This window comes from Aphelocoma coerulescens, chromosome 8 (genome assembly GCF_041296385.1).
Source record: "Aphelocoma coerulescens isolate FSJ_1873_10779 chromosome 8, UR_Acoe_1.0, whole genome shotgun sequence".
In the NCBI taxonomy this organism is placed as follows: domain Eukaryota; kingdom Metazoa; phylum Chordata; class Aves; order Passeriformes; family Corvidae; genus Aphelocoma; species Aphelocoma coerulescens.
This window is the reverse complement of record NC_091022.1, coordinates 5083075-5109211: the sequence shown is the minus strand read 5'-3', so window position 1 is coordinate 5109211 and position 26137 is coordinate 5083075. Positions and strand designations below refer to the sequence as shown.

Sequence of the window (26137 nt, the reverse complement as noted above, 5' to 3'; positions counted from 1 at the left end):
AGGTGGTGTTTTGGTTATTACAATACCTCTGGGTTCAGCCAATCTCCCGGTAAAAATTCCAGGCTTCTCCAGGGTGGCAGCCGTGAATCTGCTCCATCCCCTCACCAAAGCTGCCAATGAAGGATTGGTGACTGCCTTGCTGAAAATGACAGCCAACAGCAATGCAGAAATGAGCATCAGTTCAGCACAGCTTGACCAGAATATTTACATTTTATTAAATCTTTACAATCAGCAGTTATAATCAAGTACACAATTCTGTACACAGATTATGTACATTTTAGCCCAGACTTTTACATCACAGTACATAGTTGCCCCTAGAAATATTGTGTTCACTTATCACCAGCGAGTAAAACCCAACAATAGTGTTACAGCACCTGGTATTTGACATCTTCCATAAGAAAATATACGGCTGTAAATTGGTCTGGCTAAAAAAAAAAAAAAAAAAAAAAGAAGCAACAAACCAAAAATCTTATAAAATCTGAACATACAATTTTCATTCACAGAATGGTTTGTTTTCTATGTTCTGACTGATGCCTGTTGCATAAGATGTCCTGTTTTCCACCTTCAACACACACTCATTGGTGCCTACTCAGGGACACTGGCAGGAGGAGGAGAACCAGAGCTGGGCTCATTCTCAAACTTCATTAAGAAACAATAAATGTAAACAATTAAGAAGATTCCTCTAAGATCAAATGAGAAATTAATTGGCTGAATTACATGGCATGGAATAAGTGCTAGTTGCAGCTGTGATTCCTGAATTCTTCAGTGTTCAATACCATACAAAGAAATGTACAATGCTATACACAAAGGATGATTCCTGATTAATGATCTACAAGCATTACTCCATATGCAGGGAGCAGACTTCCAAACATTTGGGAAGAACATACTCTCCCCTTTCCAAAAGGGTTTTTCTTTTTGATGAATACATTCTTTCTGTTTTTTAAGATGACAGTAACAGAAAACTGAATTCTTTTCAGAATGATATGAACAGGTTAAACTAAAACCTATGTCCTCGTAAGGAAATAGAGTGAAAATAACCTGAATACAACTGTCCCCCCAATTTAATCCTCTTTCCCAAAAGGTCAACCTTGCCTGATTCAGTTCTGTAAACAAAGCTATGGCTCTTGTGATGGTTTCAAAGGTGAAGGAGAACTAAATGAAACAAAAACCACCCCAAAAGGAAGGAGGCAACAGTTATCTGAGGTAGGCCACCACCAAAATGCTGCCCTAAATCCATATGGAGTTCTGGGATCCCCGGAAATCCATGAAAAGGTAATTAATGCCTGCTACTCTACTAACAGGTGTAGAGAAAGCAGTTACTAAAAATGAGCTGGTGATGGCAGAGAAAGTTAACCTTTTAATAAAATTTGACGTCCACACCTAAATCTGCAAGTAAAAAAAAGAAAACCCTTAGCTGCTATATTGAGAGAGTAATGACCAGAAGCCTCTAGGATATAAAAATAACTCTATTTCCACCAAAAGAGCTACCAAGAAGGAAGATGATGTCCATGTCAAAGAGCATGGGAACAAAGATGCTCCTTTTGTGGCACTGAGCACTGACAGATCAACATAATTCTCTGAGTGAAAACGTTTGATCTGTACCTGATGGTTTGATCCTGCACTTGGCCATGTCCTGGTGCTCCCAGGGCTCCAAGGAACCAAGGACACTTACAAGGCTCCCACGGTCAAATGCTTTCTATGAAGAAACTCATGTAACAAAACCCATAAATAAAAACATTCCCAAATGAAAACCCCCAGCTGCTTCAAGTCCAAACCTCCAGACAATTATTTGTGCAAAGGAATGACAACTCCATTTAAAAGCTAGTTTCTTTCAAAGGACACTTATTCACTATTCCTCCCAAACTCCTTCCTACCCTGGTGACTTAAAGTTCGGGATGATATTTGGATGGACTGCCATGCTCTCAAAAGGTGCCTGTGCATTCTGAGACTTTTGAAAGCAAGTGTGGCCGAGTACATGGATCCAACATTGCCTGGGATTGCTCTGCTCACTGTACAGAGTAAAAATACAGAGTATGGCTGTGCTAATTAACAGTTGCATATTCAGCACATGTAATTTCATCAGCTAAATCAAAAGTGCAGTCCAGAGTGGGGCTTCCTGTTTATTTACTCCATTGCAATGATGAATATAAACCTTCATTTTTAGCCTGGTGCAGCATATAGGCAGTGTTCAATTAGTCTTTAATATAAAACAATTTTATGAACCACAATTCACTAAAAGCTGTTTATATAAATCAAGTTAATTAGTTTTTGGCAGTTTCTTTGGACACAGTCAAAATGCCTCTGTTGTTTCAACTTCCCCATTTTTACTTAAATGTAATGGAGATAAAAAATTAGGACTCACCTGTAACAAACTCCAGAGCCTGGAATAACACTCCTGGACTCTGAACATTCAATCGACCCAACAGGCACTGCCCTCCCTGCCTGAAACACCACATACACAAGTTGCATATAAAAAGAACAATGGAGTCAAGCTGTTGGAAGTCAAACTTGTAGAAAAAGGAGGTTTTGTTACAGCTGATGGAGCCGTGGCCTTTCAGAGACTTTCATATCTTGGGGCAGATTGGAGTTTTTCCACCTGAGAGGCCAAGGGAAACACCTGGGACGCAACGCCTGCCTTGTCTGCTTCCCCTCAGCCTCCAGCAGGACATTCCCACACCTTTTCCTGGTGGCCCCACGGCTGGCCCAGCCTCCCTGACAGGACCTGTCACAGCTTGCCTTTGGTTTGTACAATTCCTCCAGCTGGAGGCGGAGCAGGAGGGTAACTCCCAGGTCCCCGTGTGGTTCCTCGTGGTAAGGGGTGCCAGGAATGATGAGCTGCACTGTGTTATGTCAGACAAAACCAGACTGCTTCCAGCTGTGTAAACACCTGGAAACAATTCCCCTGCTGCTGTAAGGAAGGCTTTCAGCTGGGGAGGGGTGGGTGCCCCACCAAGAACCATTCCGTGGTCTATCACCCCACCCTGCTCAACTGCTTCCCAGAGCCCCAGGAGCCCCCTGGAGCCTGGAAGGCACGAGTCAGGCTCGTCCCTACCTGGGGCACAGCACCAGCCACAGGGCCACACAAATGCTTTGATTGCACGTTCCCATTTTTAAACAAGAAAAATTAAAACATACAAAGAGCACGTGCTGGAATTCTAAGGTGTTTTCCAGGTGACACCTGGTTGCTCATCCCAATACTGAATATGTTTTCTCGGATATCAGGGCCTCACTTCTACCCAAAGAGGTCTCCATTTGTTTATTAACAAATAAGTTATTATTACAAGTCATAGCTCATCCTTTTCCATCATTTCAAATGCTTCTATATCTTCATTCCAGTCTGCTAATATGGATTCCATAGGCTGGACTTTACTATCCCAGTGAGCTTTGGAACTGGACTCTGTCTGGGTGTTTTGTTCCTGAGGCTGGCTGTCCTCTGGTGTACATGCTGGCTCCGGAGCACTGGCCTCTGCAGGTCCAGGGGTGTGGGGGTCCTCATCTGCCCTGGAAACACTGGCACTGTCTGCGCTGGCAGGAGACAAAGGATCAGGGTCACCAACAGCAGAGCTCTCTCCTCCTCCATTGGGCTCCTCACTGACTGCTCCAGCATCCTGAGATTCTGAAGGAGTTTCCTCGGAATTTGGTTTGTGTGAATCATTTTCAGATGATTTCTGGTCCATATTCTCCATTTCCAAGTCTTTGAGAGGGAAGGAAAAAATAAAATAAAAACTAAAACAACCACAGGAAACCAGCATTTTATTATGTATTCCAAAATCAAGGTCACTTCCCTTGGCCTTATTTCTTCAAGGAAGTGCAGACTTACCAGTGATACGAAAATTTAATGGTACTAAGCAATATATTTTACAGAGGGATAGGAGGGAAGACTTTTAAACACATTTTAAATGAGGGCAAACAATGCAGTGGGGCCCGTTTTGGTTCCTCAAACTTCAGGAATGACTTGTGGGTCAGTGTCAGTTACCCTTCTTCAGCCTTAAGCAAATACCCACTGCGTGCACTGAACTTTAATGCTGGATTTTAAAGCACTCCCAGATCCACCAGGATCCCACATCAGAGCAAGTCAGAATTGGACAGAGTTCCCTAAGTTTACTGAACTGTGCATTTGAGAGAGCCAAAGCCAGAGCCTCCCCATTCAAAGCAAGTAACACACATCTCCCACGTCCCAGCTTAGCTCCCAACAGCTGCCCAGTTTAGTCATGCAGATTTCTCTGGGTTTGATGTTTATGGCTATAAGCAGGACACTGATATTTCAGAATTTCTAGGGAATTTAACTGCACATGCCACTGTTGACATGGGATACTTACTGCTATCAATAATGTAGTTTGGAATCATTTTACCTTTAAAGATTGTTGCTGGGATTCCAAACGGAAGCACGAGGAGGGGGAAGAAGCAGATATGGATTACAAACTCTCAAAGGCAGAGCTATCTTGTATTTAGCATTTTGTCAGAGCACTTAAGCACAGTTATAAACAGGACGGATTTGTAAGTAGGAAGAAACAAGATGAGATTTTGGCATATCCCCTTTGTAAATAGGCTGATTTTCTAGAGATACTTGTTCTTACCTATTCTGCTTGGACACAGCAGTGCTACAGGGGAAGCTTACAAGAGGAAAATCTGGAATTTTCTGCCGCATTCAAGCATTTCAACTGGGAATGTATTAGCTTGCAATTTTCTTGCATTATACAAGAACACCCACAAAACATCTGAGGTCAGCAGCCTTATTTCTCATGATAACCACTTCTCCTTAGACAGACAAAATAGTTCTAGCACTTGTCTGCCTCCTTGTGTGTCCCAGGAATGTCACTGGGGAGCTTGGTGAGGGAGAGGCGTTCACAATGTAGGGCACTGGAAACACACTGTTCCTGATGCTACTTCAAAGCAGCTGATAACAAAAAGGATTCAAAAGGAATCCTAAAGGCTGGATTTTCTCATTAGCCAAAGTGACATTTAACTTAGGAACAGTTTCTGGATGTCACCTTGTGGGGGGAGTAGATAATGCTATCTCTCAGATAATGGCTTTCTTAATAAAAAACTAACTCCAGTGTCAAACAGAAAACCATGGCACCTCTGGGCAGCAGTGCAAATCATTCCTGTCCATTTTCCATTGTGCCACAGCACAGATGAGAGCTGGATTTACATAAATCACCTCTAACCTTACCTCTGTCTTTTGCTTTATCAGAAAGAAGCACCTCCACAGCCTCATACTCCCGGATGGCATCCAGGATGATGTTCCCTTCCTTGTTGAAGAGGAAGAGCATGGGAATGGTGATGTCATCTGTGTTCTTGCCATCCCCAGCCATTTGGAAGAGAGGGGCTGTGTCACTGCTGCTGCCCTCATTGTCATCTAGGCAGAGCACACCAGAGGAAGGGCAAACTTCCCGTTAGATCGCCTGCATTTAGAGCAGCCTCCCCTGCCCAGTCACTTCAGAGCAAACCCCAACTTGGTGTGTTTTCCTCCACACTTTTCATTTGTATCCTCATTTTTCCTCAGCAGTTAGTACTGACAGCACCCCGCAATCCTTAAAGTAGCAACTTTTAATTTGCAAAAACACTGACAATCACCCATCCCAATCTGTGTCTGCACCGAACCAGACAAACCCCAAACATCTCTTCAGCTTCTGAAAGCACAACTCCTGTGCTTCTCAGCTTAAAGCTTGTCAGCTTTCCTGTATCTTCAAATCTGTAAAATCAGGTTACATTTACACAAATTAAGAACTTGGAATTGTATTTACCAATGACAATGCCTCCTATTGCTCCAGCTTTCTGAATGTTTCGTGCCTTTTCAGCAAACATGCACTGGCCTCTTTGCATCAAAGCAATTTTCTCTTTCACTGCCTCAGGATTAGTGATCTCTGAGCATCCATTATATGGCTTAATGGTTGCAACGAATCCTCTTGTCTGTTTGGAAAAAAACAAAAATAAAGAGAATTAGAGCACTACAGTCATGCTTGTGAAAGATTCCCAAGTATTTTTGTTCCTTCAGTCACTCTAACGCATTTAGTGTTGTCTTGTGTCAGTGCAGACAATCTGTGCCCTGAAACTGAAGCTCTAGAAGCAAAGAGTGACTGAGTGAAAACCTAATTCTCATAATCAGTGTGGTTTGTCTACACCTGGGAAGCGTTGTCTCTGGAAATTTTTCTCCTGTGAACTGCTAGTCTGGAACTCCTCTTTGGGGTTGCAACTTTGGATTTTCCTCCTGCTTCCCATAGGGACCACTGCCTCTGTGGTACTGCCCTCTTCCATCTACACAGAGCCTTCTAGAAAAGCTTTCATAAGAACAACTTACTCTTAACTCTAAAAAAGCTTCTGGTAGCTCCGGGCTGACACGGAAGGAAAACTTCCCTAAATCACTGTCTCCTTAGCTGTGCACTACAGACTGGATATCCTTGCTTCCCAACTCATGCTGTGCATGTGTGTTAAACCCTAAACCATGGCTGATGACTCAGGAGCAGAGCACAGACAGATAAGCCACTCATCCCCACAACTGTCACTGCTGTCATTGTTGCCACTGGGGCCTGTCAGTTTAAGCACTGTAATTAACCGATCACCTGGATGCCCTCAAACAGCAGCACTACTGTAAAGCTGAGGCTTGTGCAACAGGGAAAGGAACAGATCACACCACATCTCACATACCCCTGCTTTGTGTTTGGATAAGTCCATCCCAAACTGTGCTGGCCCAGCAGTCAAGACCACCCTGCCAAAGAAGGGATGGGAAACAATCTGGACAGCACGAGGAGGGAGCTGCTGCTCTTTCTGCTGCTGGCTGGAGAGTTCAATCATTTCCTGCATGAACCGTAAGCCATCCTCAGCATCCAGGGAACTTGCTGCCTGCAGAGAAAAGAATCAACAATTTTATCTTAAATGTTTGAGGAACTTGGGGGAAAAGAAGTTGTATTTGCTTGGACCACTGCTACAAAGCCTTTAACACACAGGATGGATGCTCACTTCCACTCATTCATCATTTCACAAAGGTTTAGCACCTGCACCACCGAGGAGACTGAAAATATACAAATATATAGACCTCATAAAGAAATGAAAGTATCTCATGCTGAAAGCAGTGTTTTCAGCCAAGATGCTGCTGGCTACATCACTTCAACATAAGCAGCCTCTACCTAAATTAGTGAAAGATTAGTTAAAAGTGTTGCTGATGCAAAATATTAAAAAGCATCAGCCTGCTAAATATAGCTACATATCCAGCTCATGTGCCTCCTTCCACAGGGTGGCTGTCCCTCCTGAAGCTCCAGGTGTCAAATATCATTGCTAGGAGGACTTTGCTGAGAGCTCTAAAAACTAAAATCCTGCCAGGTCTTACTTGCACTGCGTGCTGTACTAATTGTACTCGTCCATCTTTCAGATGGATCAAACTGACTCCCATCTTCTTCAGGATCTCCAAGTGCTCAGGATTACTGGCCATGAAATCTCTGGCTCTCAGCGGTGGTTTTGGTCCACTTCCCAAACTCTCTTCTCTGCCAAAAGATATCAGAGATCAAAGCTTTAAAAACCAGACTGTCCTTGAAACAGAACTCTAGTGTTATCCCTGCCATCACAAGACTGGAATTCTTGGTACACTGAGTGCATGCTTCAGTGGAATGCAACTTCTCAATCAATTATCTTTTTTTAAAGTTGTTTCTATTATCAATAATTTTACAGTGCAAAACCTCCCCCCAGTATCGATAACAAAACTGCCACATTCTCTCTCATTTGTAAATAGTCTGCATTATTGCAAGACTGACCAAACCCAGTTTTCCCCATACAGCTGCAATTCAGTTTTATTCATGAAATACAGGTATAGAAGAGGCGATCAGGAGGACAAACTTCCTCAGCCTTAACACTGCCCCAAATTCCTCAAAACACGTGCAGTTATGTGTGGCAGCATAATTTCCTTACTACAAAGAAGACTTTCAGAATTGTTCAGGAGACTGCAGAAATAAATTGATTTTACAAATCAGAGAGACACACTTCCTGTGATACTCCAAGTGAGAGCTGCAGCCAAGGTATATGGCACATTCAGCTCCTTCTGCTTTGAAAGACTTACTAATTCCAGCTGGAAACAAACTAAGTCTTGCTGAGGATGCCAGAGAAAACCGAAGTGATTTTTCCTGTGACCAGGAATCATCCCTTTGGCTATCCATCCCAAAAGGACTGGCAGCTCCAGCACACCTCATGTTTCTCCTTCCCCACAGAGCAGACCCAGACCCTGTTCCACTCAGTCCTGCGCTAACAAAAAGAGAGGAAGTATCCATCTTACGCTCTGGAAATGCCCCGGGGACAGCTCTTATCCACCACGTTCTTCAGAGGCTCACGAATGCTTTGGGCAAACATGGGGTCATTTGGGAAGAGGATCTGGGTGTTTGGACAGGTCCAGTCAAAGTTGCTGTCATCCAGCTCTGTGTACTCTGTGCTCTAAAATGACAGATACAGAGTAAAAAAATGCAGGTTTTATTTTTACATAGAGAACATCAACAGATAAGCCTACCTTAATTAATCTGTGTACTGGGGACATGCAGCAGCCAAGTGCAATAGGGTGCAAGCAAGTGCACTTCAAGCCCTTGGACAGACAAATACAACACCCATTCTAATTTGTAATTTACTAAATTTATATACAGTTTCTAGATTTTTTTTTTTGCAGAAACAGCTAATCCTCTGCTGGCAGACTACTTCCCAAGCCTGCTCACAACAAAGCCAGTGCCCTGTATTTTATGTGCTGGACAAGTAAAGGGAGTAGTTCTGGTTTCACCTGATACTGGCTTTACAGCAAGCGACCAGCTGAAGGCTTTAGGTCATTCTTACTAAAAATGTCACATTTTTTCATGTGAACAAAAGATTCTCCTCCTCAGGAGCCTCACAGACTTGCAAGTCTGGATGAGCAAGGATCTCTATGTAATTCAAACAAATTCTATTTTTAGGAAAGATGGCAGAGTGAACATCTGCACAAATTGCTGGTTTGTAACATGTGAAACCATGTGGAACATGTCTGGTGGTTTGGAGCCACATTTAGCCTGTCCTCAGCTTAACAAATAACTGGTTATAGCTAACCAGCAAGCTCATTTTATAACTCATAAAAATTAATGTAGTATTTATCTACCTGAAAAGACTCACCCCTCCTGTTTGCAATACTGGCTAATGAAAAGTCAAGTATTAAAAGGCTCCCTAAAACCCAAGACCTAAAGGGCTGTTAGTAAGACATGACCTTTCCTGTTTATGAGAGCAAATACAAACAGGATGTTGGGTTGATAGTACCAAGCATCTCTCTCACAGTTTGTTTTAATAGCACTGTATTTATGTTAAAAATCATTTACACATTCCATTCATTCAGATAAAATTCCATAACAGAGGAGCACCTGACGTCACAGCCCTTCAGCCACCTGACACCATCTTCAACACTTGGATTATGCCCATTTGCAGCTTCAACTCAAAGAGCTTAAAAAACTGCATTTGAGCAACTTATTCCATCCTCCCTACTGGCCTTTCATTAACATTTGCAGTTCTCAAGAGAACAACCCAAGTTAGGCCACCACTTAACACAGCACCAGCTGTGGGAACCCTGCCCATCAAATTCTTATATTGGGAACAAAAATTACATAAAATGCTCCTTCAGACCCTTCAAAAAACTTCTTACTTAGTTCGAAAACCAGCTTCTGTTTCCAAAAGTCAAAGAAAAAAGATAAAATCTCAGGGACAGAACATTTCAGAGAGGGTGTGGGATCTCCACCATGAAGGAACATTTAATACGTAACCCACGACTCAAAACATAACCAGTGTTTGATATTAACATCAAATAACTAAAAATTTGTCACTGCTTAATGCTAAAGTCCATGAAACAGGGTGATTTTTCCAGGATACGTGGCTTGACACACAATACAAGCCTTTTCCTCTGATGCAGGCATTATTGTAAAACTCTTAGAAAATGTTAAAAATACAGGCACAAATACGGGAATTTGTGTCCTTGATGTCTCAGACAAAATTTTCTCTTTCTCTTCTTCCTTTTTCTTATTGCCTTACAGACAAATTATGTCACCTTACTGACCACAAAATCAAAAAATCTGAGGATTTGTGATGCTTCATGGCACAGCTATACTACTCCAGGTTATTTTGGAAGATTAAGTAATTTATAAACCCCTAAGTGTTCTCACATTTACACAATAGGTGCCTACTGCATGGACTAAAGTGATTAAACATCCCAAATCTGTCTGCAGCTGTTATCTTGTCAAATTAACTCCACAGCTGTCTCAAAAAACCTCTCAAAATTTGTTCATGTGCTAAAACTAACAAGAAAAACTTAGGTTTTAGAAAAAATAATAAAAAATAAAGATGGGGACAGAAATATCCTACTGTGTTATCTTCCAATTTATACAGATGTGGGGAATGATTTTCTTTTTAAATCTTGCTATTAATTCATATCTTTTTTCTCAAGGTTCAGCAGTGCAGAATCCAGTCATTATTCCTACTCTTGTGACTGGCACTGTAAATATGATGAAACAGTGCCTATTAGACAACATGTTCAAACTGGTGTGCTTCCTCAAACTATTATCTTTCCTGATTTTATTTCCATTTCCCCTCAAAAAAAGGAAGTGTACCACAGAAACTGATTTAGACTGGAGCTGTTACATACTGTATTTTTTTTAGAGATGGTTTGATTTGTAGTGGAGAGCCAGAGTGGCAATAGATGAGCTTCTGTAGTGAAGATATAATCTTCAATGTCGAAAATCATGTCCTCCTTATCAGCAAACAGCAGGTACAGATATTTAAACATCTCAGCCAGGAAGAATGAGTCCATCCTGTGGAGAAAAAGGGGATGTGCTTTACAGAGATCTCCTTATTTCTAGAATATCAGTAAAATAAATATTCCTATGGCTCCATCTCTGAAGACTTCATGACTATTACTGCTGGACATAATTCCATTAGCATTCCTTCCACCTGGAAGAAGCTGTGTTTGGAGGGAAATGATTCAGCACATTCAGTACAAAACAGCATTACAGAAAACACAGATAAACCTCCTGACAAACTTACAGATTTGAAGTATATTTTGTTTGAAAGTAATTAATCTATTGCTCTGAGACAAATGAACAGTTATTAAACTAAAAATATTCTTATGGAGCACACTGTAACACTACTGAAACAGTTTATAGACTGTTTCAATGCATTTACAGTTCAATACAAACAGGTAATTTAAGATTTGGTTATCAGACTGAAGACAGACAGCTCCTCAAATATCAATTAATTAAATTACATAAACAAGGCAATTTGATTTTTTCTATATTTTTATATTAAAAAAAAACATTTTGCAAACTTTACCTGTCTTCATGACTTCCTGTACGAACATCCTTCATTGCAGCAAACCCACAGGGAACTCTGGCATACTTGTTCAAGTTTTCAATGAGGGTTTTTCCTACTTCTAGGTAGTAAGGGTCTCCTGTAGCCTATGAAAGAAAACCAAACCATTTTTGATAACCATTACATCTTGTTTATATCCTAAACTAGGCTCCACTGGATAAGTTAAGCTGGAGAGATGCTACTCAATTCTATATTGAAATAAAACAGCAACAAAATTCTAGGTGCTAGAAAAAGTGCTCAAAGGTCAGAGGAATGAATGTGACTGTACCTTATACAAAAAGTAGGTGCTTTCAGCAAATTCAGGCCTCAGAGGATGCTGAGCCCAGTGAACTCTGAAGTCTGTTGTGAATGCCTGAGGATGAAAGAGAACAAACAAAAATAAATGCAGGAATGCAACCCAAACACAGGTTTATTTGAATTCTGTGTTAACTATATAACCAGCCTAGCTTTGATAAATACCATTTTTGCAAACATACCTACCACCTGACACCTCCAGTGCAATCAAGTGTCACTGCACAGACAGATGGTTAAGCAGCTGTTTCTAAATTAATACCACAGGCTAGAAGTCAGATATCTAAAAATTTCCTAGTCTATCTATTCACTGTTACCGTGCACTGGGAAAAGCCACTGCTGTCATATATTCACTAGTATTTCATACAAAGATTTAAGTCTTTGCTTAAGGGATGGTCTGTTGGCTTAAATACAACTACCTGACCTTTTAAAGTTTCCTTCATAAATACAAAACACAAAAAAAACCAACTAAAAAACCCATAAAGAGACAAATCACACCATTTTAAAAGGACTCAAAAAAAAAATCATTCCAGTGCTTAGCATTCTTTGCTCTCAGTAACCACAATAGATGAATGTGATGTTAATTAAAATGTTCTTTAACAGAAATAAGCTTACACCACAGAAAAGTCAAAATTAAACCTGGAGTCAGAAGCTTTCAAATATAATCTGGGTCATCACAGATTAAAGACACACACTTCAGCAGGTAAACAAGCTTTTCTGTGCACAATGGACTTGCTCAAAGACTTGCAGCATCTGCAGTAAGTTTGTGTGCTGACTTTCAAGGACATGATACAAAATCTCAGAACATTCTCTCAGTCAATTCAGCCTTTAGGTTCCTTCCCTGGGTTAATAAGGATGACTGTGATCTTTAGCACTAACACTATTATGTTACCAAGCAGCTACTATTACTATTGCACACTGAAATGAGTTGAGGTCAGTTCTGAAAGACTGAAATACGAAGTCTAAAGCAATTGTTAATAGCAGCAGCTTCCCGCTGTTAATAACAGCATAACTGAAGGAAAAATATTTCATATCCCAAACACAGCTGTCAGACATGCAGAACTACAAATCATGTAAGAATGCTGTGGAAATGAGCCTTTGATTTTAATAACACATATACCTACTGGTTTTTCAAATGGGCATCTGAGACTGCTCAAATTGAGGTAAGAATCAGTTTACACAATCAATAATGTACTACCTTACCTCTGGAAGAAAGTTATGCTTTTTTATAACCTGATACAGCATCTCATGTGTTTCGATAGCAGGTCTAATATCACCCTTCAACACCTAAAATTAAAAAATAAAATTAACACTAATTCACCAAGCATAGGAATAATACTCAAAGTTAAAATCACTCACAGTGTGTTCATGTAAAGCTACAGAGCAGTCACTACATACTGTAATTATTACTCCCTATCAGTGTAAGTCACAGATACTCCTTAAGATATTTTTAAGCAAAAACAGTGAACTCATTAAAATTATTGCCTGTGTAGAACAAGGACCTCTGACATTTAAGAGAACTGGGGTGAAAATGTGATTTAGTTTGTCTTAAAGATGTCAACAACACACAAACTAGGAAATTTGTCACTAGACTAGTAAAAAGGCAGGTTAACTGGAGTATTTTCATGACTAGGAGTGAAGGAAGCAAATTACATGGACATACCTTTCCTGATACTCAACACAGCCAGAAAAGCACATTAACTTGCATCATAGCATTGAAATGAGTGGAAAAGTAGGTACAGAGAACACAGAATCCCAGAATGGTTTAGGTTCGAAGGGACCTTAAAGCCCATCCAGTGCTACCCCCTACCAAGGGCAGGGACACCTTCCGCTAGTCCAGGCTGCTCCAAGCCCCATCCAACCTGGCCTTGGACGCTTCCAGGGATGTTCCCTCAGTATTTCTGAAAATCAAATTACTAAGCTTGACTTGAAAAATCATATATCCAACCCAGTTAATCATTTCCTTGTTATTAAAACCATCTGTACATGGGTTTTACACCTTACCTGCAACCCAGGGAAGAAAGCAAGCAGAGAATCCATCCAGGTCCGAGCATTTAGCATTGGTTTATGAATGTGAACATCAAGGAGAAGAGGTGGCTGGCTGATGTATCTCATTATGGCATCATAGTGCTGCCAAACATCAGGAAAAGCAGGAGTTTGTATATCAATTTATTCCCCAAAAGAGAGATGGATCACCAGACTGGCATTGTATTTGAATAGAAAAGCCAGTACTACACTCCCAATCATTGCTACATTTGGCAGTGCCACTATCTCTAGTTTGCAAACTAAAATTAAGTGTAGTAAATACTGAAAAGCTCCACAGTATTACACTTGCAAAACTTACCACATTTCCAAGGAATATACATACACAAAAGTATATCCAGCAGACATGTGATAAACCAGGAACTATCACAGTTAAGGCACATTTGTTTCAGCTGAATTTTAAAGCACACTCTAAAGAAAGCTGAAATTGCTTTCTCTGAACAACAGAATTCTATGGATCTCAGGAGGAAAAGGAGGTTAAAAAACCCAAACAAAGCAGCTGGACCAGACGGTTCAGAAGAACTTTAAAGCTCTTCTTTAAAAAACCCATTAGGTCATTTGCCACGTTGCTGACTTCCAATCCTAAACTTTGTTTTCAGAAGGTGCAATCCTGAGCACACAAGCCAAACTGACAGGAAACACTTAACAGAAGAAACACTTAACTCAAGGAAAATGTAACACTGGGGGCTGCCCTTTAGGACCATAAAATCATCATTACACCTAAAGTGTTACAACAGGCCTTTAACTATGGAATTACTCCACTTCTAATAAAAAATCATGCTATATGATATAAAATCCTATTATGATCTAAAATGTTTTTAATAGATATTGCCATTTTCAAAAGAAATAATGCTTTTATGAAAGAATTATAATGCTGACAAAGCTGCTCAGTAATTTATGAATTTAAAAAAAATCTAAGCATGGTTTTCAGCTTGTATGCTTAAATGTATCCTGGGCCTGAGGATCTGCAGTGCAAAGCAAGATCCACATTTTGATTTTTTTGCTGCTCCAGGACAGAATGAAATTGTACAATGGCTTGGAATAAGAGGCCCTTACAGAAGGGCCTTTATTGTACAGTTCTTTTACAGAAACATTCCCAGTATTACACTCTCCCAGGTGATCTGGAAATACAGCTTCTCCCATACTGGGAACCTGGAGAAATGCCTAGAAGGTTCTGATTTTTACTGGATGGGGTTAAAATAACTGCTCAGGTGGCAGCTAATCACCCAAGATTAGCAAAAACCCTCAGTAAAAAGAGCTGGCACTAAACACAGCAGAAGTCACAGAAATTCTGCTGAAGATCCCTTCTCAGGCTAACAGCTGACAACACAATTACTCTGAAATTCATACTGCAGAAGGCACAAACCTGAGCAAGGTGTTAACTTACCGTGTTAAATCTTTCCAGGAAACTGTCATCTCCCAGCAAGACATAGGCTTTTAATAAATATTCATAGTATGAATCTATTCCTGCTCCGACTCCACTATCTAGGAACAGGAGAAAATAAAAAGGTGGGTTTACTTTAAGTAGTGATATGGGTGTTTACCGTATATTCCCACTTTGATTTTAAAGGCTCTTCCAGTGAAAGGAAAAGCCTCCTTTCACTGGAATTAGGGCGCAGATTGAAGCAGAGACACAACATTGTGTGTCTATGCCAGTGCACACAATAATATGGATAGACATGCACTGAAGACACTTATTTCAATCTTTTCTCACAGGACACCACTTCTCCCATCCTATTTATATTTTTCCTATGTATTTATAACAAAGTCTCTGAAAATTCATCCCAAGGTGTTTCCCTCTCGGTGTTAAAGAGGATCAGGGAACACTTTGACGTGAATAAAACCAGTTTTTCTACCAGAGAGGGCTCGGCCCTCTCAGAGCAGAGCCAGGCTTTGGGGCAGCAGGTTTCTCCACTGCCTATCCCACTAATATTTTAAACAGTCCAGGTAAGCGTGCTGGGGATGTGTGAGATCTCCCCTGCCCCAGAGTGCCCGTGGTCCCTGCCTGTGGGTCAGACCCCCCACCTTTGCGGACCCAGTCTCCAGTGTGGATGTTAATGGTGACCCCCACTAAGTTGCTGCTGCGCTGTCTCTTCTCCCAGATAAAATCCAGCGCCTTCCGGGCATACTCCTGCAACAACAACAACAACAACAGGGAATTAGGGAAACACAGACACTACACTCTGTCATTCTTTTGGCTAATTCAATTAAGATGCTAGGAAAGGAATAGGATGTGTCATGTCTAACGATTTCAGAACTACTAATCTTCAGAACATTTATCTTGTTTACTTCTGTATTACTCTAACTACTTTCAACCAAAATTACTTCCTGTGATTTAAAAAATGATTTAAAAAAAATAATCAAACCTTAGAAGAAAGCCCACAAACACTATAAATCCGAACAAATGCAAATGTTTTTGTGCAGCGCAGCTAAAACATCCATTTCATGAACTCAGAATTATTTTTCTAAAATTACAGAAATGTAACAGAATGCTGAAGACCTAAGCCAAAAAAAAGCAAACCTCAAATATAGATGTTCCTGTGAATCTGCTTAATGCTGCAAACTCAAGGATCAAGGTACCAGCACAAGCCGTACAGGTATCCGTTTCTGTTCCTGTTCGTGCTTCTGGATGCCTTACACCAAATTTTAAGTTAACCTAGAGAAAAACAGAGACTATAATCTTTATTTTTCCTAGGTGAAAGAATTTACATTCCTGTAATTGTACAGCAAGTATATAATCTACACTCTTTCTAAAGACAAGCAAAAACAGATCCCTTTGGTTTTGCTCTGCCAACTTAAACATGCACAGAGAAGTATCTACAAATACCCAGAATCTCAACCCTCCCGAACAAGGACTTGTTGCCTGCTTCACTAGACATTTGAATAAGAGAATACACTCTAAAAATCTAATTCTAGCAATTTTTTTTAGCAACAAATAAGGAACTCAGAACATCACAAGTACTCCTGGAAATTTAGTTTTGTAAATATCTCACTACTCCTGGCTCCTCAGAGTACCTGCAATTTATCAGCTTTTGATTTTCTGTCCACTAAATAAATATAGACATGATTTTGGAAACAGATATAAAATCAAAGCAACAAAAGTCTTGATTACAGCTGTAATCCTGCATTACAGAAACAGAACTTACTCTTGGATAAGGGAGACCACTAGTGGTGTTAAAAGCAGGTAAAAGCTTGTAGCCCAGTTCCTTTGCCATGTGCAGGAGCTCACCATTGTACCACTGCATATATTCACCTTTTTCTTTCAGCATAATTGCCACTGAGTGCCCACCTAGGAGACCTCTAAACACAAGAGAAATTATCCACATCTCAAAAGGTATGTTCATCTGAACAGCAAGGACAACTCTCTACAATTTAGATGACATGTACATAACTGGCCCGAGTTTTTAGACTGCTGATGCAATCCCCATTATAATCAAGGTTAGCTACCAGTATTTTGGAAGCAATTCTTCTTGTTTATCACTGGAATCACTGATTAGACAGTGATTAGACAGGAATAGCAACGAAGACCTCTACAATGGCATAGAATAACTTCAAATTACACGCTCTGATCCTGCGTTGAGCCCCAGAGGTCCTTTCCAAGCTGAAATAATCTATGACCTCAAGTATCAAAATCTGGTAAATCAAGTATTGAACAGAGCCATTTCCAAGCCTGTCTCTGTCAAGCAAACCCACTGCTCCCTCAGCATGCATATGGGGCTCTTAATCAGCAAAGCTGTGCCTGCAGCAGTGAGATGGGGGGCAGCTTGATCCAGTACCACTGCAGCAAGTCCTGCCTTGCATTTTAAAACTGCTCTCAGGTGAACTGACGAAGGCACAACTGTTTCAAATAGGTGGAACAGCACAGAAAGGTGTCTTAAAGACACTGACTAAAATCCACATTTTTAAGAGTTTTGAAAACAAAGTTTACTCACCCAAGGACTCTTATGTTGGTTTCAAAGACAGACACAACTATGTCATTATCTAAATTAACATCCTTTATTACTTTTTTTACAGCCTCTTCAAACTCTTTGGTTTTATTTAACACCTGGAATACAACAGTGAGCAGGTGTTCAGTTCCAGTATCACTAATGCAGTCACAGTGTATTTGTATACAGGGTATTTCAGTGCACACACAGTCACCCACAAAATACGTACATACAATTAAAACCAGAAATACATCAGTGGTTATTAAGAGGTGCCCACCACTGACTGAGCCTCTTGCTTTAGACTGTAAGGGAAAACAACAACACTCTTTGTGTTAAATTAGAGCCAAAAAAGGCAATATTAAGAAGTATCAATGAAATGTGAAGGAAATGCTGTAGTTTTCTTATTACAACCAACTCCAAACTCCACCCTCACAGCACTTCAAAGTTCCCACGACCAACAGTCACTTCAAACAGAGCCAGAGATCAATGATCATGAAAAAGAAATCTAAAAATAAGTCTCAGCATCAGAAGACAATCTCTTTGTTTTATCAAAGCTTATCAACAGCTTAAACTTACCACAAGAGTGTCCAAGGTATCAATTAAGGTCAGTGAAAACCTATGAAAGAAAATTTAAAACAGATTTACTACAGATCTGTATGTGTAGAAATTAAGTGATTTTTAGTAGTAACTGATACCATGGAAGAAACTAAATTCTCACAGACCACCAGCTGCAAAAAATTTAACATGTGTAATATGAAAACCTCCTTCTAAGTTTCTTCCCTTTGCTAGTGACCAGAATAGGAGCTGACGAAGAAGCTATGGTCACAGATACATTTATTTACTGCAAAGCCTTCTAACTTCTGGTAAGCAAATTTCATTTTTATTCTGTGTCTCCAATCCAATCTATTAAGAAACCCAGCTAAAAAGTTTAAGTCTTTTTCCAACCTCTGTTTTACTTTTTTTTTTTTTCAAAAGAAGGGAAAAATGTTGGAATTAAAAGCCATTCCAAGCTAAATTTCTCCTACCAGAAAATGTTCCAACACCAGCAAGTGGTAGGCTTAAAATAAAGAACTACTTTATTTACTCTAAAATAAAGAACTATTTTAACAGTGTCCAAGGCCAGGTTGGACAGGGCTTGGAGCAACCTGGACTAGTGGAAGGTGTCCCTGCCCATGGCAGGGGGTGGCACAAGATGGGCTTTAGGGTCCCTTCTAACCCAAACCAGGTTGGGATTCTGTGATTATTCTGTGAAAAGAGAGCATCAAGTCAGCTCCACACTGTCTGAAACAGGAACATCCCAGTGAGGATCAGAGGTTTTCTCCAGGGCTGTTCTAGTGCATCCCAAGCTGAGGGTACCTTCCCCATCCCAGGAATTATATCTATAATTGTACCTTAAATGTGTCTGATTCCAACAACTGCTCCTATGCTAAGAAACATCCACAACACAGAACAGAATTTACAGAACATGATGGCGATAAAACTGAACACTTTGGAACAGTTAAAATTGCCTACTGAGGAGCAAGCACCAAGGATTTCAACAAGTGCCCGATGTCTGAGAGCTTGCAGGCAACACGTAACAATCAAAATTCTAATAAGTCTTCCTATATTACAATTCTCTTAAATCTGTAATGACATAATGGCATTCTGCGAGTGTTTACAAGGGACAGAGATTAGCTAATGACTATGCACAACTGCCTAACAAATCCACAACTTTTTCCATACAAAAGGAGGGAAATGATGCATTTCACAGCTATATGGAAGGCTCCTGAGTTCTCCAGGGAAACAGAACTGACCCAGCTGCCTCACCCTGTCCTTTTGGGACTGCAAAGGCTGGCAGAGAACACAACTGATGAGGCAGCTAGCACGAAAAAGGATTAGATAAGAAATCTGCTACATAATAATGTAACTAATTATAAAGTACAAAATAAAGCACGTATACAGAAAAACAATAAATATATACAATAATTTAATACATCGAAGGGGATGAAAGATATTTTTACTCAAATGCTAGTATGTTTAAAAAAGGTCGTTAAAAAGAATGCATGACCAGGATTCAAAATACATTTTCTTGACACTTTTCATCTGCTGTATCTTTAGATACCTCCAAGGCAGCAAGATTATATGGAAATCTCTAGACTAAGGAACATTTGTACATAACAAAACATAACCAAAATAACATGCTCATTATCCTAGAGACAATTATAAGCAGTATTCAAGAGAAGGATTTCAGCTTTGATTACCACTATTGTGCTTAGAGACATTAATCAGTGATATTAAAAAAAAAATCAGCTATTTGCAATTAAAGAATTTGCTCTATAAACTGCACATATTCAAAGGAATCAATTACAAATTAATTTAGAGTAAGTCAACTTTGCCTTTGATTATTCCATTTAATATGGAAAAAAACAGTCCTTAAATCTACATTTTGCTAGCCAAAGGATTAGTATTTTGTACTATTAGGTCCCTTAAAAGAAAGAATAGAAAACATGTCTGAAATAATGTTTTATACTTCTGCAAAGGCCTCAGGCTATCATACACATGATAATCATTAGATTGGCCTGTTTTCAGAAAACTTTCTACTTATTAGACCAGCATCACAGATGAGAGTTTATTGCTCTGTTAGCTGATCATGAACCCTTAAAACCTCTACTACTAATACCAAAAATGTCAGCCCACATCTGGAAGGTTTTCCTATGGAAAATACTTGGAGAATGGTTAAAAGAATTATCTTTGGATCTCATCCACTGGTCAATTCTTTTCTTCTGATTAAGGTACAATTTCACATCAGTTAACTTCACAATAATAAGAATACTTCTTACAAGTGTAAGTTTCTGGCCATATCAACTGAACAAACAAGTTTTATGGGCTGCCAATTGTACTTCTACTCCTAGATGTTTACAGTGACCATTTCAGACACTAACTTTCCCAAGGCATCATCCACATCCCCTCGACTTGGCTCCTGACCCCGCACTCGTCCACGACAAGTTAAAGGCATGAGTTCATCAGCTGGATACGCATGCTCCTGTTGGGAACAAAACAGGGGAATCAGTTACAGTGCTCACACAGCCACTCTTGGGAGCCTGTGAAAGGAATCCTCATCATGCTGTTCTTCAGAAAAACTGTATGGACATCACAGAACCCTGCAGGTGGGAAGGGACCTCTAGAGTTCATCTTGTCCCAGCCCTCTGCTTGAGCAGGGCCACTCAGACCCAGCTGCCCAGTACCACGTCCAGACAACTCCAGAGCATTTTCAAGGAGGGAGACTCCACGGCCTCTCTGGGCACCCTGTGCCAGAACCTGGTCAACTCCACAGTGAAAAAGTGTTTCCTTGTGTTCAGAGGGAACCTCCCATTGTTTGTGCCCATTTCCTCTGAGCACCACTGAGAAGAGCCTGGCTCTGTCTTCTTGACAGCCTCCCTTGTCACATTCCCTGGAGCTTTCCCTTCTCCAGGCTGAACAGCCCCAGCTCCCTCAGCCTTTCCTTACAGGAAAGATGCTCCAGGCTCTCCATCACCTTGATGGCTGGTCCTTCACGGACTGCACAATGAACTCAGCTGGCTGGGGGTGACAGTCAGGAACAGGTAAGAGAACTCAGGAGTTCAAACAAAAAATTGGTGGATTACTACATAAGGCATAAAAGACAACATTCACCAAAAAAACCTTAACAAGACTGAGCCTTTTACAAACATAACTGACACTAATATGACAAATATAACACTGACATCAGTAGCGATGAATCTTAAATATATCTAAGTCCAACCAACATGAAATTGCCTCCTTTAGAAGCTCAACACAAGTGGTTTGGGATGGAGCTTTTCTCTTGATTTCAGCAGGAAACTGGCTGAAATCAAGTACTGACGTCTCCAGTTTAACTTTTAGTGGAGAACTAACATGGGGCGGGATAAAAAACTTCAATTGCTGCACTGAAACTGCAAGTAAACACATTCAAAATCTTTCCAAATATACGGTACAGAAATAATCTATATTCAAACATGAAATAAAAAGGAAAAAAAGAGCACTCCTCTATAAATAACCAGCTCTTACAGCAACTTCTTTTGAAACTGATGGTTTGTTTCCCCATATACCACCCTCCTGAGTGTTTTGGTCTTTGCTCAACTCTTTGTTCTCCTCAAGTTTAACTACAAAAGACACAATCTAGATCATTTTAATACAGCTCAGATGTTTCTGAGTATCTCTGCAAAGTATTCAGAAAACAGATTAAAGAAGTACACAACAAAAGCAATGTCAAAACTGAGATCTCTGGCTTAAATTTTGGATAAGAGAAGTGATAAATAATATGGAAAAATAAACTTTTAGTTTTACAAATAAAGAACTACAAACATTTTGAAAAATAAAAGTTCACTTATTCTCTGCCTGCAGCAGAGAATAAGCAGCTACTGGATTGAGTTATTTCCCAACTTGTCATTGGCCTCAACTGACTGACATTCTCACATGTTCTGACAGCCAAGAAGAAAAAATATCCCCATTATTACAAATATTGTTGAAGGACTGAAAAAAACCAGCAGCTTTTTCTCAAAGCTGCTGTTAACAACTAAAAAAAGACAAAAAAAAAAAAAAAGACAAGGGAGTTTCCCTTGCAATCAAACACAAATTTTCAGTCTTCTAAATACGGATGTCTAAAATATGTATTAATAGAAACAGAAAATCAAAACTTTTCAGCTGGCTGTTTCAAAAACACCTGCAAAAATACTACATTCTCCTGCTGTCAGAATCAAGTCTGATACTCTAATCTTTTCTTCAACTTTAAACAAGCAAGTCACATTTCTCTGTTTGTTTAGCGCTCCAGCATACGTGGCAAATAAATATCCTTTTGGCTTCAAACTTTCCAGGATAGCCGAAGTTATTACTCTTCTTCAAACAGAATTTTCTTGCTTCAGATGTGGCAAGACCCCTACCAGTTGCCAGTTCATCACAGATCCTTGTAATATTTTATTCAATTTTGCCAAATGCATAAGTTTTCCTTTGGGGAAACCCAAGCCAAGTGTTTTTCATGGAACCAGATTACAAAAATTACTACCAAAAAGCCTGATGTTTAACTGCTAAAGGTTTCAAAAGTACAGAGCTTAAGTCAAAAGGTCTGGAGAAACTACACCCCTTTGAAAATCCTCTTGCCTGGTTTTCTGTCCACTCTACAGTTCTGTACCTCTCTCATGCTGTATAAAGTTGTAACTACTGAGATTTTAAGCTTGAATTACATAATTAAGTTTATACTATAACACAGAACGTGGGACACGTGGCAAGATGCTGCCAGGAGACAGCAGTTTGTGCTGCAGGAACTGATGCAACTTGAGAGGGGTTTCTGCAACAGCCACAAAGAATGTGCAAGAATGTCCATATAAAGCCAGTAAGAATTAATATTTTATATTTATCTAGGCCACATCTACAGTTTCTCCTCAGAAGTATATTACAGAATATTCAAAGAAATTATTACTTGAGGAAGTCCACTCCAAGTAACTTATTTATTCTTAAGCTTTTCTAAACTGAGCCATCCCAGGGTGGGTAGAATGGCTCAGAGATCCAGAACTGAAGGACATCTGCACAGGAATCACAAGTCAGAGCAAAAGAAACCACAGCCAGTGTGGCCTTTGGTCATATGACAGTCACATCCTGGGCACAGACTGGAATGCCTGGATATGGCACCAGATCCCCTTTCTCTTCTACAAACAGTTTGTAGAAGAGCCCCCAAACTGCATCTGACATGGCTTACTACTGAAGAAATATTAGATGTAATTTCTACCTACAAAATAAATAAGATCTATTTGTGTTCTCCAGAATCTCATGCCTACAGACAGCTCTTCTAGAGCTTCCTTTTCCTAGAATTTCAAAGCAAATACTTTACTGCTCATAGCCTGACATGAGATAAACTGATTTGGGAAAGATCAGGCACAGATTAGGAGAGTTACCACAAGCAATTCTTAGTTACCACTCTAAAAGCCATCACAACCCTCCTGAAAGTAGTATTTGTTATGGTCTTTTTAAAGGCTTTACAGGTGCTGTTACTTATTTTAGCTCTGTTTTCACCCCCCCTTCCCGGATATTTCTATAGAATGTCATGTACTGTGGTTGCTTTCTTCCCCAGGTCAGCAACAACTCCTCTGAAAAACATCAAACAAGTATTTGACTTACCATATAATTGCTATATGCATGATCAAACATTTCAAGCACTTGATTTCTAAAAAAGAAAAAAGAAAAAGCATTAGTGGTCTGTCTCCCAACAGTCTTTAACACACCATCTTACATGCATCACACTTTAATATCTGAGTATCAGGCACAGGTCCTCTACTAACATATTCTACTCAAGTAAATGAAATATAGAATAATAATTTTTCTTGATTCAGCTACTCTGGTCCACGCCAAAAAGGAAAGACTCTTTCTTCACCTAACATGAAATTATTTGGGGATCTCTTGGCAAGAAAATACTAAAGAAAACCCTTACATTTATTTCATATGTTTGGAAGGACACAAATGCTTCTAGATACAAAAACTTCCCAAAAAACACATTGCTTTTTTATGACACAGCACTACTTCTGATCATTCCTAACTGTTTCATGAGGGAGCCCTGCAAGCAAAAAAGGATGCTAATTTCTACCATCAACGTAATTCACAATCTCTGCTGATAAGACCAAACATAAAAGAGCCAAGAACACCACAATTATATTGTAAATATCCAATTTAGTTCAATGACTTGGAAATTTAAGAAGTAGTTTTAACTCATCAAGTACATTAAGGCATCAAAAGAGCAGAGGATGGTGCTTTTCCCAGGTGCCTCTCAGGTTGCAGCAGGTAAAATTCCAGATAAGCACACAAAGCTGCTGGGTGATGCAGAAAACAGAAAATTGCTTTAAACTTATATTTATAGGCATTTTCTGTGACTGACATGATCCTGTCATTAAGTACAGAGATCACATTATTCAGAAGTGAGCCAGCTCAGTGCCCCCAAACACAAACCATGGCAGGACATGGCCTGCACATGCCTGGAGCATCAGATGATATTTTAAGTGCAAGTTATTAATGCAAAAATGTTAAAACCAATTGGGGAATGAAATTTCAACTCCTTGCGTAGCCTCATGAAGAAAACATATAAAAGATTACACACACAAATTACCCTGAGAACCCAAGATGGAAAACCCCAGTAACTGTAAACACTGGAGTTAAATATCAACTTATACCCGACAGCTGGACTTGGTGATCTTGGAGGCCTTTTCCAACCTTAACAACTCTGTGATTAACAACTATCAGAGTATCCAGACTGTTTCTCCAGCAGACTTTTTGCATTATTATTCTGTACAACTGACCAGTGGATTGGAAGAGGACGATGAAACTGCCCCAGTAACATACTAAGACAAAATATGCTTGACTGCCAATTTGTTTAAAAAAATCCCACTCCACACAGGAAAATGTATTTCCACCTACGTTGTAATATTTACCCTTCAACTAAAAACTACAATAAAAGAATCAGCCTCTTACATGCACGGGGGACCGAAGCAGTTTAGGTTACATACAGGAACTAGGCGGAACACACGTAAACATTTACCTTTTTTATGACTCCCGCACTCTCAACAGAGGCACGGCCATAATTAAACCAAGTATGGATTTAGAGTTACGTTTAATCACCTTTACCCCTAGCTCGACGCAAGCCCTGGCTGAAACCTCCAAGACGAGCTCCCAAGCACTGGCGAGTTACAAGTTCCCACAGCACATGGCTTGACCCCACACCGCAGAAGGGGCCGCGTGTCCCCAGCAGCCGGGTGACCTGGCCCGAAACACCCGCCGCGGTCCGGCACACGCAGCTCCAACGCGGCTGGGCACCGATGCCACGCGTCCCCTGGAGTGTTCGGGGGGAGAGGGGCGCACAGGGGACGCGGTTCCGAGGCTCTGCGCCCGCAGCAGCCCAGCCCAGCCCACCCCAACCCCGGGGGGAGCGCACACCCCCTGCCCAGCACGGCGGGGACCGGCCCGCCGTCCTTCCTTCCCTCCCTCCCTCCTGCCGTCCCTGCGCTCACCCCAGCCGGCGCTTCTCCTCCCTGCTCATGGCCCCGGCTCCCGGGGCGGCCGCCAGTACGGAGGAGGCGGAGAGCAGGCCAAGGGCCAGGAGCTTCCAGGGCCTCCTCCAGCGGGGCCCCCGCTCCCCGGCGCGGCAGCCCGGAGCTCCGCTGAGGGCCATGACGGCCGGCCGGGTGCCCGCTAGTCCCGCTGCGGGCCCATGGCCGCTCCCGCGGCTCCCGGCGCAGGAAGGGCCCGACCCGGCCCCTCCGCGCGCGCCCGCGGGGGCGTAGCCAAGGAAACGGCCCCGCGCCGCCGCCGCCGCTTCCGGCACCACCCCCCCGGCGCGCGCCACCGGGCCAATGGGGGAGCGCGGCGCGTGGGTCACGTGCGCCGGCAGGGAACGCGTAACGAGAGGGTCGACGTGGCCAAAGGGAGGGGGGAACCACAGCTCCCGGCGTGCCCCGCGCCCCGCCCCGCCCCGCCCCTCCCGCTCCCTCAGGCGCTGCCCGGAGCGGCTCCGA

At 41.1% G+C, this 26137-nt stretch overlaps 1 protein-coding gene across 1 annotated transcript; it reads right to left on the bottom strand.

The window, feature by feature from the left end:
• Window positions 1-191: 191 nt before the first annotated feature.
• EDEM3 (ER degradation enhancing alpha-mannosidase like protein 3) lies at window positions 192-25908 on the bottom strand. Its single transcript, XM_069022446.1, has 20 exons — window positions 25634-25908; window positions 23757-23802; window positions 20531-20631; window positions 18186-18225; window positions 17616-17728; window positions 16830-16983; window positions 16205-16339; window positions 15709-15814; window positions 15071-15168; window positions 13645-13770; window positions 12844-12927; window positions 11618-11701; window positions 11311-11435; window positions 10628-10793; window positions 8264-8418; window positions 7328-7481; window positions 6649-6843; window positions 5748-5913; window positions 5174-5359; window positions 192-3694 (listed from the first exon to the last, which is right to left on the bottom strand). Exons 1-20 carry the CDS (start codon window positions 25792-25794, stop codon window positions 3285-3287), a joined length of 2805 nt encoding a protein of 934 aa, XP_068878547.1. The 5' UTR covers window positions 25795-25908; the 3' UTR covers window positions 192-3284.
• Window positions 25909-26137: the final 229 nt, after the last annotated feature.